General features: G+C 38.1%; 1 protein-coding gene across 4 annotated transcripts in view; it reads right to left on the reverse strand.

Moving 5' to 3' along the window:
- Positions 1-20,065: 20,065 nt before the first annotated feature.
- The window catches only part of LOC124569465 (synapse-associated protein of 47 kDa-like), a 319,550-nt gene continuing 317,463 nt past the window's right edge, over positions 20,066-22,152 (reverse strand). For 3 of the 4 annotated variants that reach the window (XM_047131078.1, XM_047131075.1, XM_047131079.1), the window contains one exon: positions 20,066-22,113. In XM_047131078.1, the coding sequence (XP_046987034.1) occupies positions 21,974-22,113 (140 nt within the window). In that variant the 3' untranslated portion in view covers positions 20,066-21,973. The remainder of the gene's footprint in view (positions 22,114-22,152) is intronic. The other variant, XM_047131076.1, reaches the window with a different exon arrangement.

The following is a 22,152-nucleotide window of genomic DNA, read 5'->3' on the forward strand; positions in this document are numbered from 1 at the left end:
TAATAATCCTTTTACTTGGTTTAGGGTACATTCCATAGTAACCATGCATATGTCACCTCAGCAAGCCACTTCCCAGCCTTAAAAAATAATAGCAACTGCTGCATGATGAAACTGTTTGTAATTTAAAGAGTTGACTTCTTGTAGATAAAGCTATTACTTTTACTACAGCTATTAACAATGTTAATTTACATTATTTAAATGCAGCATTTGCTCAAATTAGAAAAGAAGACTGACATTAATTTAGTGTATATAAGTCTGCATTAGAATATAAATATTTAGATGTTATATGTTGTATTGAAATGTAAAAAGTATGGAAGTAACATTTCTAAAATGTTCATGAAATTGAAAAAAAAGTATCATTGTATATTTTGTGAGTACAAATCTTAACTGTACCTCATTTACTTTAAGAGAATTACTGTATGTTGAACTTCTGTACCACAGAATTACTTAACAGACAAACTGCAGTCCATATGAACAGTAAAAAATGTTTATTATTTGTATGTACCTATTAGTAGAGAGAGATGTCTCAATAAATATGTATATGCCTTAATAAATGAAAATTTGCAACCATATAGGATACAATCACATTTCTGAAATGTTACTGGATACGTCAATTTAGTTTGAACTGTATAGTACACACACTGGCTGACAAAATAAAGTGAAGCATGCAGAGGAGGAGGAGAAGGAGGAGAAGAAAGAAGAAGAAATTAAATGAAGCTTCAGGGTTCATACGGTATTTGATGTTATTTCAGGGATTACAAAATCATGTCAAATTTACAAAGAATGTGACGGTATGAGACCACTTGACTGTTATGATGTCACACCCTCTCTGGCTCATTGTGTCCTCTCCTGAGGAAACCTGGTACACACACACACACACACACACACACACACACACACACACACACACACACCAGACATGTGCTATGAGTGGATGAGCATTGTCCCACTAAAAAATGGCACCACGATAAAGCTGCATGACAGGTAACACACAAGGAGACAGGATGTCTGCTACGTATATTTGTACCATCAGAGTTCCCTCAATCAGTACCAGCTGTGACCTAAAGTCATACCCAAATGCTTCCCACACCTTGAGGTCAGGAGTAACACCACTGTCCCTCTCCAAAATATTGGAAAAATGTGACCTCTCCCCAGGAAGCCACCATACTTGTTGACAATGGTCATCTGGGGCATTGCAGAACTGTAATCATTGTGGAACACATTGAGACACCATTCATCAGCAGTCAATGCTTCCCGGTCATGGCACCACTCCAAACAGAGCCGTTTGTGTTGTGGTACCAATGGCAGCATATTCATGGGATGGTAACTGCCTAGTCCGGCTGCTGCTAGCCTCTGATGAAAGGTGAGGGATGACAAAGAACATTGCATGCGGCCTACAACTTGTTCCTGAATGGCAGGTGCAGATATGAAGGAGTTACAATGTGCTTGGTGCACAATATAGGAATCCTCCTCTGCGCTGGTCAGACGCGGTCGACCACAACCTTGATGAGTATGTTTATCCTCACATTTCCATGCAGTCCAACATCATGCTTCTGCCACATTAGAGTGCTTTACAAATCTGTATCTTGGATTCGATCAGCCAGCCAAACTGATACCCACAATGAGGCTACATTCGAATTGTGTCAGGTGTTGATAATGTTGTCTTACCTGAGTATGCAGCATCTCTGTGTCCTTCACAGTGGTCACTCAATATCTGATGATGTCCACATCCCTTATATACGCTACCAGGCCTGATAACAGCAAAACATATTAATGACACTAATGCACTCTGGCGGTTGTTCTGCCAGTCATATAATTTCTACTCAGTCATTTCTGTCACCACCCATAGTGTGTATATGACAAAGTTACATTGACATCTGACCGTGTCTTCTAGACACTTCTCCTTTTTTTCAGACAGCATATTTAACTTTAATCATTTTTTCTAACTAACTTTGTAGAGTCAGTTTCTATAGTTACAACCGTTCTGTTACTATGAAGCTCAATTGACTGTTGCTACCTGCCATTAACCCTTTCAGGGGCAAAATATTTTAAAAAATCATTTTTAAATTTTCCTTGTTTTTATTGTATTAATTTTCATACAGTGAGAGAGAAAAATGTAAAAAATTAAATGAAATATACATAAACTGAACACATACAGGGTGGTTTCAAATGGAGCCACTGGCCGCTAAATGTCATCACTTTTGATGATACAGTAAACAGCAATTCCTTTCTGCAGATAAGCATAAGGCTACCTGGCAATGACTACATGTCCATCTGCTTCTGTGGGGTTCTTTCTTTGTGCTGCAGTGCACACAGCACCTTGAGGTTCCATGTTTTGGCAGATGTTTTGCTTTCAGTATACATTTATCATGGGGAACAACAGTTTTGAATTTTTTTTTGCAGATGGTTCTGACCGTGTACTGGGATGGCCAGGACTATCTTTGAAGACATAACTGCCTACCAGGCCTGTGGCAACACATCTTCGAAAATCCTTTAGCACTTGCTTCGCTGTTGGATTACATAATCGAAACAGAATAAATGCATTTCCAATAGAAATAACAACTGTATACCAAAATAATCTTAGGCACCACCTTCATGATTTCCTGTCTACTGCATAAAAACTGTTCATCATATCCGCCTTATCGACACATCCCATATTTGCATTATATGATTTCACTATTTTTGGGCAAGGTACCTTTGTGATTTTTCCATCCTTTTCTTTACGGCTAACTTCTTCAACACATACAGGTGAATCAATTGTAGACAGCAACATGACTGCATGTTTGTCTTTCCATTTGATGCAGGTAATGCCATCAGAACGGACTGACCAGTCAAACTCTCCTCTTTGCAACTCTTTGTCTGTTTTTAGCGTAGGAAGTCCTTTTCTGTGTGATCTAATTGTTCCACAGGCAAGAAGTCCGTCATCTTTTAGCTTCTGTAAATGTGAGACACTGGTAAAAAAACTGTCAAAGTATATGTTGTATCCCTTTCCTTCCAAGCCTTTACGCATATCTCTCACAATTCTCTCTCCTAAGGATTTTTCCACTATGCCTTCAACTTTTCCAGTATGTATCTGAAAATCACAAATATATCCAAGCTTATCAGCTCAGACCCAGATTTTGTATCTCTTCTTGATTGGCTTTGGGGGCATATATTGTTTGAATGCGATTCATCCTTTGAACTTCACCATGCATTCATCTATAGCTTGCTCCTTAGTAGGTGCATAGAATTCTTTGAAGATTACATCTACTACATCTACATTGATACTCCGCAAGCCACCCAATGGTGTGTGGCGGAGGGCACTTTACGTGCCACTGTCATTACCTCCCTTTCCTGTTCCAGTCGCGTAAGGTTCGCGGGAAGAACGACTGTCTGAAAGCCTCCGTGCGCGCTCTAATCTCTCTAATTTTACATTCGTGATCTCCTCGGGAGGTATAAGTAGGGGGAAGCAATATATTCGATACCTCATCCAGAAACGCACCCTCTCGAAACCTGGCGAGCAGGTGCCTTGAAGGCATAACAGTGTTGTCATTGATGTGAATATGTGTCAATATCCAGCTGAACCTTTTTGCCAACATTAGTGAGGAAATGTACTCATCTCAAAGTTCCTTATGGGATGACCAGCAATCAAGATAATAACAAGGTTTCTTGATTCCCATTAGAATGTTTATAGCCAAAAATACTTTTAGTTCTGCTTTAGAAAGAGGCCTGAAATTGCCACCTTTCTGTGTTTTGTACAGGCTAGACTGGAAAACTATGTGTTCTAACATAGTGTCACAAAACAGACACAAAAAAAAAAAAAAATCTACTGGTTGCTTACCTTCACTGTCATTTTTAAGTTTTCCTCGTACACCAGCTTCCTCTGAAAAATTGGCGGCAAAGTTCACTGCACTGACGTCCTTTCTCCATGAAAAATTTGCAATGGTAGACAGTGGCAAATCGTCATTAGCGCTGAAACTATCATCACTGTCATTGTCAAAATGGTCCTCGCTCTCACTTTCCGAAATAATTTGAGATAAAACAGGTGTTTTCATTTGCAAATCCAGATCACTGTCTTCAGCTAGCACATCACTTTCACTGACACTGCTAGTGTCAATCTGTGAGTCGGGATCTGAAGGAATATCTACGAAAAGGCACTCCAGAATTTCCTCATCCTTTAGTCTGTGAGAATACATCACGTGAAACTGGGGGGGAAAAAAAAAAAATTCGTCACACCTACTAATGCTGCCGTTACAGGAGAAGTGGTTTCAAATGGAACCACCACAACATTCACGGAAATAAATGCATTATTTTGGTTATTATTGCAGTACATATAGTATTAATGTAAACAGAACAGTATTCTGCATTTAATACAGGCATAAAAGTTACCTAATACAAAAGAATACAGTCACAATTTGAGAACAAAGACGTTCGCGCACAGCGTACAAAAATGGCTATCCAATGCGCCTCACTACTTGATAATATTTACAGATTTCGAAGTGGTTCCAGTGGCAGCCTCTAGAGGACAGCACCAACTAGGCTGCTGAATGGTGTCCCCATATGTAGCCACTGCCCTTTTGGCACAAAATGAGAAAATTGTAGGTGGTTTCAAACGAAACCACTTCCCCTGAAAAGGTTAAAGTTATCCGTTACTTAAACAAAAGTCTCTGGATATCACTGAAGACCTGAGTCATTTCCCCCAAGTTGTTCTTCAAAATTTGCTGCAAGACTTGTATGTCTACTGCATGCAAAAAGACTTCATGAGATACATTTTCTGTATTTACTGCGTTACTGACCTGTTTCTGATAATGTAGTACTGATTTTAGATACATTGCCTGCTGCTTACCTAGTATGCATGTTCCACTGCCAGTCCAGGCCACGGCACCAGCTTCAAGGCTCTGCTGTAGCTGCTGCCGGCCTTCTGGCAGTCAGTATGTTAACTGACATAGGACCTCACAACAGAAGAATGGGTAACCAAAAATTTTAATCTCCTATAGTTTCTTTCAAGTTGTTCTAACATATTTATTTCAGTCGCTAAATTAATGAAGTGTGTGAGACTTTACTAGGTGTTCGTAGTAATTCTTGCCCCTTTTCGTGATGTTATCATTTTACAAGAAGAATCCAAATCATTCAGCAATGTACACTTACATGTAGAGAAAATGTTATACCTTCAAAATTAAAGCTATTTTTTTGTGAAGCAGCAATAGCATATTAGGAATTTCAAATGTTGTTTTATCCAGCTTGACTTAATTTTCTGGTATACTGAATGTTACATACATGTAGGATAACACTCATTGTGTTCACACCATTTCATAAGCCATTCATGCTCACAGCTAATTCTAAATGTTAAGCACAAAACTTACAGTGCACTAGCTGAGTTTGGGTTTGGCAAATCCAGGGTTCTTGAGGTGTATCCTGGCCAGCACTGTCAGTTCTATACAATCGTAAGACTCCAATTTTGGCCACTGTCTCATGTATTGTAATTGCATCAATCATTAAGAGACGTCAAAGAAAAAAAAACATTAAAAAGTGTCCACCGTAAGGTGATATACACAACAGAAGTACATGTACAATGATAATAAACACTCAATAATGAGCAGCTTGTGGTCAAGAAGCTGCAGAGTAAGAGACCAAGTTTAAAAAGTTGCTGCTGGGTAAGTACTGCACTAGTAAAAAACACCTGCCTGTATTTTATTAAGTTGAGCACCCTGAATTTATTAAGACAATATTAATCTGCAGGACAGTGGTTTCATGCACTCCTCTTTAATGCCAGTGGTATGGTCAAGATAACTGGCACATACGATTCACACAAGTGGGTAAATGTGCTCCAACTTACACACAACATTTTCTAAAGATTTCCTGGCAATATATTGTTCCAACAACTTTAGGAATGTAGCTTGACATGATTACTTAGTCTTCTAATATTTTAGCTACAATTTGTATAGCCCTTGTCAATGAGCATTGTTGACAGATTACAAGTGTGATGCCACTGTCTGTTTATTCTTTATTCATAGTGATGCCGGCATGGCTAAACAAAGAAGTTGCAGACAATGTAGACAAAACTTAAGTTAAAACACGAGAATATAGGGTGGAAGATGCAACTCCAAACTAATTATATGTGAGATGGATGCTCATTTAAACTATCTATCAGTATATAATTAGAATGAAAATTCGTCCACTGCTTTTTATGGCCTATTAGGGGCAACATGGTAAACAGCCATTTTCCAAAAATATAAAGAAGTGAAAGATTAGTATGATTTTTCAAGGGCCAAAGCGTAACTGCAGACATGTCATGATATTTTGCGTTGCCAGGTTGAGGAATAGGAATCTCAACTCTACTTCCACCCTGCCCCCCCCCCCCCCCCAACAATGTGAGTTATGTAGCTACTGTCATCACATCTGGAAATATAATGGATCCAAAACTGATGCAATATCAAAATAACATTGTTACACTGTACAGATGAGTTTGTCATTTGGACACTGAGGTGGTAGCATCCATAAAAGCATCCCAGTGGGTCAGTAGAATCATTTACGTCAGTATCAGTTGTAGTCTCTACTTGTGGAAGCCAACACAGCAATTTTCTTCATGTGTTACATTTTTTATCTGTTGAGATAGTGCTAACAAGAATTTCAAAGTTGAATTCAGTAGAAAAAATTTGTCAGAAAGATACGTTATGCTTTAGATCAGAGGAGTATAGGTGAATTATATTCTTTGATCCTACAAAGTATTCAAGTCTGAACCACGCCTTGTGCATTCACAAAGTACATGAACAGAATTAAGGGCAGTCTTCTGTAGCGGCATACATTGATTAAAAATGCATGCTTAGACTTCACAGTACATGGAACTGAAACTATATAATTAATTAACATCTAAAAGAAAAATGTAATGTGAAGATAGATTCTCCAAAATAAAAATGCAGGATGGACTGATAATATGAGCATGATGGCTGGTGGAACTTTATTTTATTCATTATTACACAAAGAAAATAAGTCAGTTGTGAAAAAGGGAAAGGAGCTGCATCGCTGAAATATGTAAACAGTCTGCAAGCTAGCAACATGTAAAATTACCTGTTCAATCAGATTCATTCGAAAATACAGATCTCTCATAAAGCCTCATGACATCCTGATGTGGTACAGAGAATAGGGGAGGTCTCAACTTACATGGTAACAAAAATCAAAAGAAATCCTGTTGACATGAAGTTTGTTCAAGATTGCCTCTTCAAAAGAAGAAAGCTAAACGTAAGCAAATTCAAAGGTTATTTCTTCACTCTTTTCAGTGAGATTGCTATAGCTGAGCAATTACACAGCATTATAGAAGCACAATCAAAACAAATGTACCATAGAGACCATCTACAGGTAAGGTGTTCGTACCTTAGAAGAAACATAAAGCTAATTACACTCTCTTTAAAAGGATACAACCTTATACCAAGGTATGACTTCAGTTATGGTAATGGATGAAATAGCAGTGTATGCAGCAGATGATCCATGCCATTTGATACCTGTCCTCATCACAGCTGATACTGAAAGAGTTATTTAAAAAATACTGTTAATCACTTCCTTATCATACGAAATGATCACAAAAAAGTGCTGCACAGTTCCATATCATAACCTCCTGGAAGTCAAGTTCTACAGGGTCTCATATTTTCAGAATAACTATTCTTTCTAAAAACATAAGATAATATACACTGAGATGACAAGTCATGAGATAGCTCCTAATATCATGTTGAACCACCTTTTGCTCCACACAGTTCAACAGCTCTATGTGGCATGGACGCCCCAAGTCATTAGAAGTACCCTGCAGAAATATTGAGCCACACTGCCTTTACAGCCACCCATAACTGCGAAAGTGTAGCGGGTGCAAGAGTTTTGTGCATAAACTGACCTCTCGGTTATGTCTTATAAATTTTCAATGAGATTCATGTTGGATGGCCTGTATGGCCAAATCATTCATTCAAATTGTCCAGAGTGTTATTCAAACCAATCACAAACAGTTGTAGCTTGGTGTCACATCACAATGTTATCCCTAAAACTTACATCACTGTTTCCATGAATGGCTGCAAATGGGCTACTTGGAGAAAGCAGGGTTTCACTGTACAAGGAATGTACTGGGTCCTCTGGTCCAACTAAGTCAATCACTGACTGGAAAATGTACTCATTCCCAGTCAATGAATGGTTCAGTTGTACTGGAGGACCAAGTACATTCCATGTACAGCGAAACACCACTATTATAGTTTTCATGGGACTTCAAACAATGATGTAAAATGCAGGAAAATGTAAAATAGGGAAATAACATTTTAAGTTGTAAAAGTTACGTCTAGGATACCCCCCTCGCATTTTCGCACTTTATGTATACGTACACAATAGGCATCAAAATACTTGTCAGGGACTTGTTTATTGCCTGATACAGGTTTATTATCTAATAGAAACTGCTGATGTAACATGAATAATAACTGTCTGGGAAGTAGAAACATTTGATTCAATTTTGTATGTCATAATCGATGTATTTGGCAAGCCTGTAATTGTCATTTATTATTTAAATAGTGAAACTCTTCACTAGTTACGTATTTTTTTCATGCTTAGCTCGAGGTGTTTTGAGAATTTTTTCTTGTTGCCAAGTGCAAATATTTAAATATTTTGTGTGGTAACTGTATATGCATTTTTCTGCATCTCTTGCATTGTATTTGTCTTTTTGAGGTTATCAGGTACCGTGTGTCTCCTCAGTTATGTATATAAATCCCACACACAGACACAAACTGTAACTCACAGTGTTTGTTTGTGTAACATTACAAAAAATACATACGTACATACTGCACCTGACAGCGAGAATAAATTCTCGAAACACATTTTGCCCAGCGTAAAGAAATAGGTAATTGGTACTGTGTTTAAACCACAAACAGTTGAGCAATGAGAAGTGGGTGAATATGTCAACTAGCACTACAAGTGTTCAAATGACGAAATACACTAAATATGATTCGACAAATGTGTTACTGACGATCACAACAATCACGAACTTGTTCATGCACAGTAGAGACAGTTTGGAAATGGTTGTGATATCTTTATTCAAATGAACCTTGACCACCCTGAGGTAATGGGAAAACAGTTTACAAAATCCGGTTTTGGGAGTACCATGTATACGGGGTGCTAGTTACTCCCATCAGCCACCATGCTAAGTGGATCTTGGCAGCGGCAGGAAACACGACATGAATTGTTCCAACTTTTACACATTTACCACTCCAAATCCACTGAGCAGAGCACCCTGGTGACAAGTAACTTGACCACACAATTTTTGTAAACACTACTTGAAGTCCAATGTCATGCCATCATCATTTTATGTCTGGTTTTTCTCTAGTAACGTTTTTTCATAAAGTGTAAATCACAGGAAAATTATAAATATATTGACAGAAAATCAGGTGTGAATTAACATAGTGGACACAGGAAATTGTCGTAAATGATGGGAAAACGTTAACTCTGGGAACGTAAAAGCTGGGTTATACTGTACATACAGCCCCAATCATCCCCATTATGGGGCCCACCAACAGCTTGCACAGTGCCTTATTGACAACTTATGCCCATGGCTTCATGGTGCTTGCGCCACACTCGAACCCTACCATCAGTTGTTACTCATCTAATCAGGCCACAATTTTCTAGTCAACTAGGGTCCAACCGATATGGTCACAAGCTCAGGAGAGGCACTGTCGGCGATGTCATGCTGTTACCAAAGGCACTCGCATCGGTCATCTGTTCTCAGTCATAAAGTTAAGGCCATCAGCCATTACATTGTCCATGGTGTGAGGTAACACCTGACATTTGGTATCCTCAGCACACTCTTGACACTGTGGATCTAGAAATACTGAATTGCCTAATGATTTCTGAAATGAAATGTCCCACGATTCTAGCTCAAACTACCATTCCACTTTCGAAGTCTGTTAATTGTGGCTATGATCCCATCAGAAACCTTTTCATATGAATAAACTGAGTACAGACGATAGCTCCACCAATACACTGCCCTTTTATTCCCTGTGTACCCGATACTACCACCATCTGTATATGTGCATATCACTATCCCAAGACTTGTCAACTCAGTGTACACTTAAGTACTGCAAATGGGTCATTCACTCTCACACTACTAATCAGATCTCACAGAAACTACTCAGTGGTAAATTAACAATGACTTGTATGTAAGTGACCACTTATTGGAAGGAAACTACCTACACTGAGGGCAGAGTAAACTGGATGCTTTACAAACATCCAGCTATCTCTGACCACATAGGGTTGGGTTGGATTGTTTGGGGGAAGAGACCAAACAGAGAGGTCATCGGTCTCATCGGATTAGGGAAGGATGGGGAAGGAAGTCGGCCGTGCCCTTTCAAAGAAACCATCCCAGCATTTGTCTGGAGTGATTTAGGACAATCACTGAAAACCTAAATCAGGATGGCCAGACACAGGATTGAACCGTCGTCCTCCCGAATGCAAGCCCAGTGTGCTAACCACTGCGCCACCTCTCTCGGTGACCACAGAGGGATTACCTAGAGTTGAAGGAGGGCAACCACACTGTAAATATGATCCACAAATCAGCAAGTCTTAATGTCAGCTTAAGCTGCAGATGTCCCATGGTGAAATTGTAAGTATCATTACTGAGATTGCTTTAGGTGTGCAGCAAAACAATAGTTCAAATGCAGAGAATCTCCAGCAAATCCAAAAACATTCCAGATTTAGTAATCCATCCAATTTAGCTCTACTATGGTTTGAAACTACAGGAAGAAAGACCATTTTTGTCACAAGGTCGCCAGGAAATGATCTGATGAACCTGTGAAACCTATAAATAATACTGTGTAACAAATCATAATACATGGATGTGAACTGCTTTAAAAAAGTTATCAAGAGGACATGAACTACATTTTGAGGATTACAAAAAAGAGTCTCTGTCCAAAAGGCAGGCTTCGAGGTACCATAGAGTTAGTTGTTCGTGCCATGTGATTCATTTATTATCAGACAGGAATTTCCTGGCTTGCCTGACAGACTCATTAACTTTGATGTTGTGGCCATTAACTGACAGAGCTAAATGTGAACACATTGGAGGAAATACCATAAATCCCACCCACGAAAATTTTCAAATTTCTAATCAAAAATCAGCAATTTTATTTGCACATCCACTGATAAGCCGGAATGTTATGACCAGATCTGGAATACAATACAGCAGCAGTTCCACATGGCCTGTATTTATAAAGTTTTTCATAGGTTGCTGGGGTACATGGCACCAAATGCCATGCAATTCCTGAAAATTGCAGGCCGATGGTTTGGGGGTGCACAGCTGGTGCCCCAATAGTGTGCTGGATATGTTTTGTTGGGTTCAGATCAGAGAAACATGGTGGCCAAGACGACATCATCAGGCTCCTTCAAACCACTGCAACACAATTTTAGCACTGCGATACAGACAGTTTTTTCATGGTGGAAGGTGCTGTCACCGGTAGGATAGATATCATGCCCAAAGGGATGCAGATGGTCCAAATTAATGTTAATGTAGTCCACAGTCATTGTGGTGTCTTCAATTACTAACACGGGTTCCATAGAAGTCCAAGTTGATGTCCCCCACAGCACAACACTACACCACCAGCCTGCGTCCACGCCATTGTCCATGTTTTTACCAGCTGTTAGCCTGGATGACTGCACATTCAGATACATACATTGACATGGTTGAACAAGAAACATGAATCATCACACCAGATGACACGTTTTCATTGATCCACAGTCCAATCTTGGTGATCCCATGACCACTCCAACCTTAACTGACACCATTTGGTCAAAACATGAACACACATGGGATGTCTGCTGTAGAGCTCATGGCCAACAATGTGCAGTAAAAGGTATGCTACAAAACAGGTGTCTGCACCAGCACTGTACTCTCATCATATCTGCTACAGATTGCCGTCAATGCTGCTTTACAGTTGGCAAGCCTTGAAGCGTCATGTTCTGTGTGGGAATCCGACGCCTTCTTTTTGACTCTTGCTTTCACAGTCCTTCAACCACTTTCCATAGACACTCATGACAGTAACACGAGCACAGCCAACCAACTTCATTGTTTCTGAGATGCTTGTTCTAAGGGCCACGCCATAACAATGTCTTCTTTGTACAAGTCACTTAAGTCAATGGATTTCACCATTAGCAGCTTGCACTTTCGTTAGAATGATTCTCCATTGCATATCAATTCCCCTTGCAAACTTTCCTTACTGCAACAAGTGCTTGCAACAACACCAGGCAGTATCCAATCTCTCAGTGGGCAGTTGTCATAATGTTTTGGTGTGTCAGTGTATATTCCATGCTTTCTTCAAGGTACACCCTGATTGGACTTGTCCAACATCATAGAATGTCACAAAGAAAGAATGAAGTCAAAGATAATAATTATGTAAGCAGGTTTTACATTTCTGATCACATATATATAACATTTTCATAGACAGTACTCAGGCAGAAATAATTAATGTGTACCCAGCTGTTAATGGGCTATCTGATCATGATGCACAGATAATGGAAATAACACATATAGCACCTTACAGGCTTCAGGCAGCGAGGCTTATTGATATGAACAGGGTACAGAGTTTTAAGAACAGCCTAGAAGAGGTAGAATGGGCTAAAGTACACACAGAAAATGATGCTGATGCCAAATTCATTTTATTCCACAATAAATTTGTCTCAATATTTGAGAGTTGCTTCCTGAAATGTTATCCAAAAAAGCCATTGCAAAGTCAAGAAAGCCATGGATTATTAAGGGAATTAAGATATCGTGTAAGAGGAAGAGGGAAATATATGGACAGGCCAGAGTAAGTCTTGATCTGATGTTACTTGCTTACTACAAAAGATATTGTAATATGTTAAGGAGAGTCATGAAGAAGTCAAGAAGCTTGTGTGTTCTGACAGAAATTAATAATGTGGATAATAAGATTAAAACTATATAGAATATTGTCAAATGGGAGACGGGGCATCCTGACTGTGCACAGCATACCATAGCTATAAAGCTAAATGATGATAATGTGATAATTCACAAGTTTCAAGTATTTTTAACAATCACTTTCAGAATGTAGCAGGAAAAATTGGGTTAAAAGGTTCAGTTGAAGAAACAAAAAAATATGTTAAAAATGTCATTCTTTAGAAACAGCACCAACATCCCCCACTGAAATTAGGGGAATTATAAATATACTGAAAAACAAGAGCTCATGTGGTGCTGTTGGAGCCTCTAACAGAATTTGAAGTGTTGTTCTAATTTAATAGTGGAGTCCTTACTGATATATGTAATGCTTTGCTGGCACAGGGAATTTTTCCAGACAGATTGAAACACGCAATTATCACATCTCTTCATAAGAAAGGTGACAAGGGTGACTTAAATAATTATAGACCAATCTCATTACCGACTTCATTTTCTAAAATATTCAAAAAAAGTTATATATTCAAGAGTAGTCTCACATTTAAGTGAAAATAATTTACTCAGCATGTCACAGTTTGGACTCCAGAATGGTTACTCAACTGAGAATGTCATCTACACATTTACCCACCAAATAGTACAAGCCCTAAATGACAAATTACTGCCAATTGGCATTTTGTTTTTGTGGTCTTTCCAAGGCATTTGACTGTGTGGATCACGTTACACTCTTAGAAAAACTTAGGTTTTATGGAATTGAAGGCTATACACACAGCTGGTTGGAATCATACTTAAAGAATAGAAAGCAAAAAGTTGTGCTGAATAACACAAACAATATTGGGAGGGTGGTAAATTCTAGTAAATGGAGAGTTATCACAAAGGGAGTCGCACAGGTCCAAGTTTGGGTCCTCTGCCATTCTTTATTATGAGTGTTATAATAAATCCCATTCCAGAAAAAGCAGCTGAAGATATTGTTATAGATGTCTTTCAAAAAATTATTAAGTGGTTCTCAGAAAATGGACGCTCCCTTATTTTTGAAAAAACTCACTATATCCAGTTCTGTACATCGAATAGAGTCATACCGACAATTGATGTACCATATGGACAGGGCTCAGCTAACAGGGTAGATTTGTCCAAATTTTTGGGTCTTCACATTGATGACAACTTGAACTGGAAGAAGCATATTACTGAGCTTCTCAAACAATTAAGTGCAGCTTCTTTTGCTCTTTGTATAATCGCTAATCTTCGTAATAAACGGATCAGCCTCCTAACATACTTTGCCTATTTCTACTCAATAATGTCCTATGGAATAGTTTTCTGGGGTAACTCACCACTTAGACATACAGTATTGATTGCACAAAAAATAGCATTGAGAATAATTAGTGGTGTTCACCCAAGGACGTCATGTAGGCAGCTACTCAAGGAATTAGGTATTTTAACTGCATCATCGGAGTACATATATTCACTAATGAAATTCGTTATAAATAATCCATCTCAATTCGTGAAGAATAGTGATGTTCATACGTACAACACTAGAGGGGAAAAATGACCTTTCCTATCCGTTACTGAAGCTGTCAGTTGCTCAAAAAGGTGTACATTATTCAGCAACAAAAATCTTTGATCATTTGCCCAACAACATAAAGTGTCTGGCAGGTAGCAGATCGAGTTTTAAATCTAGCTTAAAATCATTTCTTTTGGACAACTCCTTCTATTCCATGGACGAGTCTCTGTTTCAGAACTGATTAAAAAAAAAAAAAAAAGACACCCTTGTACCTGTAAATGTAACCGCATGTGTAGAACTAAAAATTTCAGAAATATTAACACTATTCATGTGTGTATATACATATCTTGTAATCTGACTTGTTCCACATCATATCGATAAAATAATTGTAAAAATGATCTATGGAACATGACATAACTAAACCACAAAACAAACATTGCCATGACTTTGCCAAACATCTTCCACTACAGGTGAGAGAGACGAGTTACCTCAACTCCTTGCTGCATGCATTCTACAGTAATGTAACATCATAAAGTTCTGCAAAATATACAAGTCCTTTATTAGTGGAAGGAGTTTCATTTCCATCATTTCAGTTTAGATTTGTATTCCACCCAGATAACAGTCCTAAGCATACCATACGAATGTGTCACATTGATTGTAATACTTGCCTTATAGTGTACAGTCTTTAAAATTATTGTATTCAATTTTGTGTAAAAATCTTTTATATCTCCTTTGATGCAATAAATCATTTACATGCTAACTAAAATTAGTGAAGCAAAGATTTTCTAAAGACTTTACTCAGACAATGACAAAGTTTCTGTCTTTCATTATTTCCACTAGAAATAGTGATTCAGTTTAATGCAGCTTTTGTTTATTGGTGTAGACAGACAACTGGATCATTGTTTCCGTTACTTGGGAAGGATGTAACAGCACTTTATTTCTACTGAAACCATGTTCTGCATTATCTAAGACTTGTAAAACTATTTCTGGAAAGTAATTTATAGTAGTACTGTATGTCACCATATAGGAAGTAAGTTGAAAGAAATCTTGTTAATTCCTTTTTAGTAATACCTCTTTAAACAGACCCTTTTGTGGCACTCGGGCAGAAGATCTCGGCCCCCATGTTTAAACTGTCCAGATATTATCTTAATGTTGTCCCACTAAATGTACATCAGAGACCCTGAATGTCTACTACTGTACACGTTTTACTTATACAGATCCCACAGCAACTTATTGATGACAATATGTTCTCTAGATATGTAGTAAGTTCAGAACTTATTTCCATAGCATTGGCCTTCTAATGAAACATAACAACCATCTTAATGCATATGGTTATCTGATCTTGTTAGAAGTCTGTAAAACCTGATACAGCACTTGTTCACCTTAAGACCACACAACAGAATACCATAACCACAGTCACAGGTGTAGCACTGAATATTTTCAGACATAGTTTTTAACTTACCTGCATGGAGAAACTACTGCATATCATTTCCTTGGCCTTTGCATAGCAATATGCACAGTGAATTTGAAAAACTCACTCTGAACCACAAGTTTACACCTAGAGCCATTTTTGCTAACATATGTTAACTATGTCACTTACATTGTCACAGCATGCAATTCTGTCTCTTTCTGCACATCATACAGTTGTAAGAACAAATAATAGTTTGATCCTTTCACTGGACTGGAAAAACAGTTATTTTAAAACATCAATATATGTTTACAGTTGAAGCATCATCATCAAATTTCGACACAAGACTATATACTCTTCAATACTCCTCAGATAACTTTGTATAATCCACATGAACAATTAAATACCTGAAGGATGTGACTGTCACGCAGTAACATGGTATCTTGTTGATTTCACCTCTCTTCATCAGAATTACTTCAGCAATGTCCTCAGCAGCCTTGTAGGCTATTACTTGGACTGATTTACTTTACATGGTTACCATAATGAATGGCTTATTTACTAATCCAATTACATTGGTTGTCTCTCCAGCAATAACACACTTAACCTCAACACTTTATATGCAAAGCATGAACACAAAATGCTGAATTTTGAGGAAACATTTCAAATTACGATAGATTCACGAACTTTTAATGAACAATCAGAACAGACTGTAAGCTTTTAGTGATAAGATGCAACTACTTTAATGACACTTCTGTTGAGTTTCAGTACTAGTGGATGAAGAAATTCACTGAAAGCTTCACTAGCAGCTGTTTTGTTCAAAACCTCTCTACTAAGAAAACAGGGCACAAACATATTTAAGTTGTCACCAATAAGTGAAGAATCTGATAATTTCAGTCCATGAAGTAGTTTCTCGTGAGAAAAGTGAATCAAATTTCATGCTGGAATTCTAGTTGAAAAACCTGAATTTCATGATGCAGTACTTCTCAAAACTCAGCTGGAAACCATTAATCATCATTCATTTACAAATGTAAATAATGTAAACTGCACGTAATACCACAGTCCCCATTGTCTTCCTTGACTGAAAGCTCTGTGTTTATAATTAGTGATTATGCACAGTCACAACAGCTATCACACATTTGTGTGAAGTGTTCTTAGTGATGGCACGACTATGGAAAATAAACTGCAAACTGCAATTAAAAAGTGGACAAATGACATGCCCATACGACTCTGTGTGTGTGTGTGTGTGTGTGTGTGTGTGTGTGTGTGTGGCGGGGGGGGGGGGGGGGGGGGGGGTGTTGAAAGCGCGCGGGGGCACGCACGCTTGTCTGTGCATGCATGTGCTGGGGGGGGGGGGGGAGTGTACATGCCGCAGCATGGTGGGTGGGAGTGGCAGCAGGTGGAGCAGAGGGGAAAGGGGGTTGCGCAAGAGTTCAAGCGAGTAGAGGTATTGAATGTATCCATTTTGATAGTGTGTTGTGTGTACTTAGTGTTAAGCCACAGGGCTGCAGGATGGCATAATAAAAATAGTTGGCTGAAGTTACGTGTCACAGGGAGATAAGCCGCTCTCCAAACTGAGTGGACTGGGAGTTGAATGTTGGTATCATCATTTCACGGCTGTATAGAAGGAAGGGGGAAACACTCAATGACAAAATGAGCAGCCTCTGGCTCAAATATCATCATCAGACTCTGTGCTGTCAGCTTTTAGAGTTGTCAGCTTTTAGATCTGCCATGTGTGCCAGATGCATTCCCCTGAAATGAAGACATTGAATGGTTTTGCAAATATTGCGGTTTGCCCACAACGAGCCAACCCACGAAACAGTCAGTGTAACATCCTCTTCACAAATGTTTCAGTTTACCTTTGAGAAGTTGTCTCTCCATCTGTGAACTGGCACAAATTTTGAATGTGTCAAAACCCTGCCAATACTTCTACAATGGACTAGTAAGATGGCACCGTAATTTTGATTTCTTCAGATACTTGTTAGGTGCAAGTGTGTCACTGCATGTGTTTTATCGAAGGATTGTGACATCTGCATTTTATAAGATGCCTGCAATGGTATGTGTGCCTTTTTATAGTACATATACAGCCGAATTCCAGCTGATGGATTATAATGCCCAGTCACAGAGAGCTGACTTGATTAACAGTACCTGCAACATTGGGACATTGTGCATTTACAGTGGACTGATCAGTTTCTGGACTTACAAATATGATGCCTTTGGCTAGGCTGTTCCAGCTTGAGTGCCCACCTGTGGGTAGCTGGGCAGTCAGGTATCTGGGCTGTAGCCTCTGCAATTGTATTGCCCTGGCTGAGAAGCTGTGGGGCCAATTAACATATGCATGCACATTATGCCTGTAAAAGAGCAACCTAGCAGGTAGCCTATCTCAACTCTGCCTGTGTGCGGGGCACAGGCAAACTGATGGTCTCTTGCATATGCCTGTGTCCATGGGGCAGCATTGGAACAAGCTGTTTTAGACTGTAGCACTGCCACTGCCACCAAGGACCATTGCTGACAAGCAAAGAGCACTACTACAAAAACTGTGGCATTACAGCAACAACCAGGTCAATAGTATCTAAAGTGCATGTACATCCAGTGTTGCCAAGTAACAGCATCACACTCCATACAGACTCTTTTTCAACATCACTGTATTAAATGGCACAGTATTTCTAGGGAAACTTCATCATGCCTATTCTTTTGTGGACCAGCATAATCCCATAACTTATGAACAAAGGCATATTAACTTTTCAATCACACCACTACCGTGCAGAAGAGAGGGAGAGGGAGAGAAACATGTTTCTGAAAAATACTGTGCTGTTCAGCAAGTTGATAGGGAAATCACTCACCCAGTTTTTTAGTCTAAAGAAGTTCTTGTAAGCAACAGAACACGACCAATACTACAGTTGCGATCATTACAGTTTTCAATTGGCTCAATCCACTACAAATAACCCACGGGTGAGTGTGCCTATGTATGAAGTGTGCTAATCACAAACATTGCCTTGTACTGGTCTGTTGTTGTTTCACAATTACAAGCTTGTACATATTCCTTCTTACTGCTTCAGCTAACACAGCAGTCAGTTGTGCCATCATATACCGAAGTGACAATCAGTAATATGAAATCAACAGTGAGTTACATGAGAAAAAATTATGATCTGGGCAAGAAATGACCCAGATTCTGAGCTAGCAGCATGATCCCACAATGAGGCAGTTATCTATGAGATAATTAGTAATCAAATAAGTGGTAGGTAGGTACCTGATGAAAGTTCCCTGTTCAGTGGTTCAAGTGGGTCATTAGTGTGGTTAACACTTGTATGCAGCAACAGAGTGATACACTGAAAAGTTTATTTTATTGTTGTCTAATTAAATATTGATTTACTTCCTATAATGTAGGTTTCTTTTATCATCATTTATTTAAATTAAGAGTAAACTGTGATTTTGCACATACACATTTACCTTGGTAACATAAAGGCAACTAATCTTCACACATGTAAAAACTGTGCCCCACGCCAACTCTTGTTAAGAAAAACAGCATGACCACTCGAGGGTTGATGTATCACTTTGCATGGTCAGTTTACAGACCAAAATTAATAAAAATTAAGTATGTTATTTGTTCTTTTAATGTGCCAGATACAAATGTCCAGATAATTTTTGGAGCCTTTATTGTATTATGATAACCTCTGTAACAGTGTGCCTGCACATTCTGAAATTTCCTGGCATTTTAAAACCGTGTGGTGAAGCCAATACTGGAGAGCTACAGTTAAGTATGTAAGGTAATTGATAAGTACTGGTGTAAGCAGAACTTTGAGTGAGGGTAGTGAGTCATGCCTGGGTAGCTCAGCCAATAAGAGTATTACCCATGAAAGGCAAGGTTCTGGATCTGGCACACTGTTTTAATCTGCCAGGACCTTTAAGCTTACGCAACTTACACTCAAAACTTGCCTGTATGATTTTACAGCACACATCTACCTCTCTGTGCTTAAAAATATAAACTGTGTAATAGCAATGTCATATACTGCCACAGTTGTCAGAATCCCGTTGTCCTTAATTATGCCTTTGTAAAAACAAATTTTTTAGTTTCACTTTCACAGTCTTTTCAAGATAGGTCAGCACAGCTTTGCACCAATGTATCTTAATTGCTGTACATAATCAGTTTCTTGTTCTACATGAGCCGGGCAATTTATATTACATTTATAGAATATTGCGTTTGAAAAAACTAGACCAGGTATTGTATCAAGTGATGCAGGTGAGGGGTTGGAAAAAAAAACAACAGTCAGCCAGGGAAACACACAATATATTTCAGTATATTGTAACCATTAATTACATTTGTTTTCACCTACATGCACATTTATCTGTTATACATACACTATATTTCTTAACATCCAACAGATGAAAAGGTACATTATGAAGGTGGTTAGGAATCCCAGTGGCTACTTATATTGTCTATTTCTTTTTAAACAAGAAGATCTTGAAATAACTTGGAAGAATGTATGCATCATAGTTAATTGTTATTCACTCAGGCTGGTTACATTAACTCATTCTTAATAAACATATTTTAACTTATACCCCAACACAGTCTTCACTTGTGCAAATACATATATTTCTCAGCCACTCCTGAAGTCATGAAGAATCAAACCAACATTCATCCAAACCCGGTATGGAACCTGCACGCATTCAAACCAAGCACTTATGCACACGCGTGCACACGTGCTTAAGCGCGCGCACACACACACACACACACACACACACACACACACACACACACACACACACACATACATACTCTGCCTCTCAGTGAAACAAACAAGAAGAGAAAACCACATAATAACAAGACAAAATAAGAACATTTAAAATTAATGAAGTAATTATTATCATTAAAATATAAAAAGTTATTATAGAAATTACAACAGTGACATAGGAACTTTCAGTAACATAAACCTTCAGTAAGTCCTCTACAAAGCAATAGCTGCAACATTCTTCAAGGGCAGAGCTACTTTACTTTTGTCAGGGAATCAATAAGTATGATGAATGAATTTCACTCTTCTGTGGAGGTTAGTATCAAGAGGAGTCACCATCTGTATTGGTTTGCAGAACATTTTTTTGGGGGAAAAAAACTGGATGATAAACTACAGATTATGAAGAAATCTTGTTTGAAAATCTATTCAGAAGACTAGACAATGGTATATTTGCATTTTCTATTCTTCATTAAATGTTTATGTTGAAGACACCTTTAAATCATTCTGGGAAGAACTTATTAAACAACAGAACTGATCACTGCAAGTGGAATGTTTGTGTGAAAGGTGACGACAAAATGGCAAGTCAGGTCATTTTAGAATGGTTTCATATTTGAAGAAGAGTTTTAATAATGACACACACCTCTGAAACAGTTACACTACAGACACACAGATATATATCAACAGTTTTGATCAAGTGAAATACTTATAGGCAGAAAGTGGTTATTGCACTCTAACAATTTCTACTTCACTCGACCCATCAACTTTTATATTCTCTGGTACAACATGTAAGCACACTTATTACTCGAAATATAAAATTTTGTAATTTTATGACAGTTAATTCCTGCTACACAAAAAATAATTGGTTGTAACAACTTTTTGTTATAAAATGCTGAAATTAATCACAAACAGACACTTGATCACAAACTGTACAGTTCTCATATACAACTTTTCACATATTCTGAAGTATGTACATACACTCATATACAATTTATAGCAACACTAAATAATATTAATTTATGGAACACAATTTTAAAAAGATTTTTTTTACATAAATAAATCAAATTACTTTATTTCCAGTATTTCAACAAAATGTAGTAATTTATCCTTCTATTTCACCCAATGAAAGGAAATCTCATTTATTTTAGAAAATTAATTCAGCTATTTATTTATTAATGTGCATTAACACTATTTTTAATTTGATATTTTATAGTCATTCTCTGGTATGTTTTATAGAACACGGTAACTTGAAAATTGACATTTTTCCTTTATGATTAATAAAATATTTGGCGAATTCTGAAGCTGACATCCAGAACAAATAAAATAGTTTTAGGCTAGCAGTAATCTCTTTTACAATGAAAGAAGGCCATTTCATGAAGCCCTTAGGTATACCCAAAAATAAGCTGCAACTGGTCATAAATGTACGTCAGCCTACTGTTACAAGTTGTCAGCTATTTCAGATCAGTTGTATCCTCAGCATCCAGCATCTCCTCAATTTGATTCTCCCAGTTTGAGTCTTGTTGACTGTCTCCATCTGCAACCACTTCATAATCTTGTAGTTCTGCTTCTAGCTCTTTCTCCCACTCTTCTTCTGGAGGAGAGAGACAGATACGGAGGAAGCATAATGACA

The sequence above is a fragment of the Schistocerca americana genome, unplaced genomic scaffold, assembly GCF_021461395.2.
Source record: "Schistocerca americana isolate TAMUIC-IGC-003095 unplaced genomic scaffold, iqSchAmer2.1 HiC_scaffold_15, whole genome shotgun sequence".
In the NCBI taxonomy this organism is placed as follows: Eukaryota; Metazoa; Arthropoda; class Insecta; order Orthoptera; family Acrididae; genus Schistocerca; species Schistocerca americana.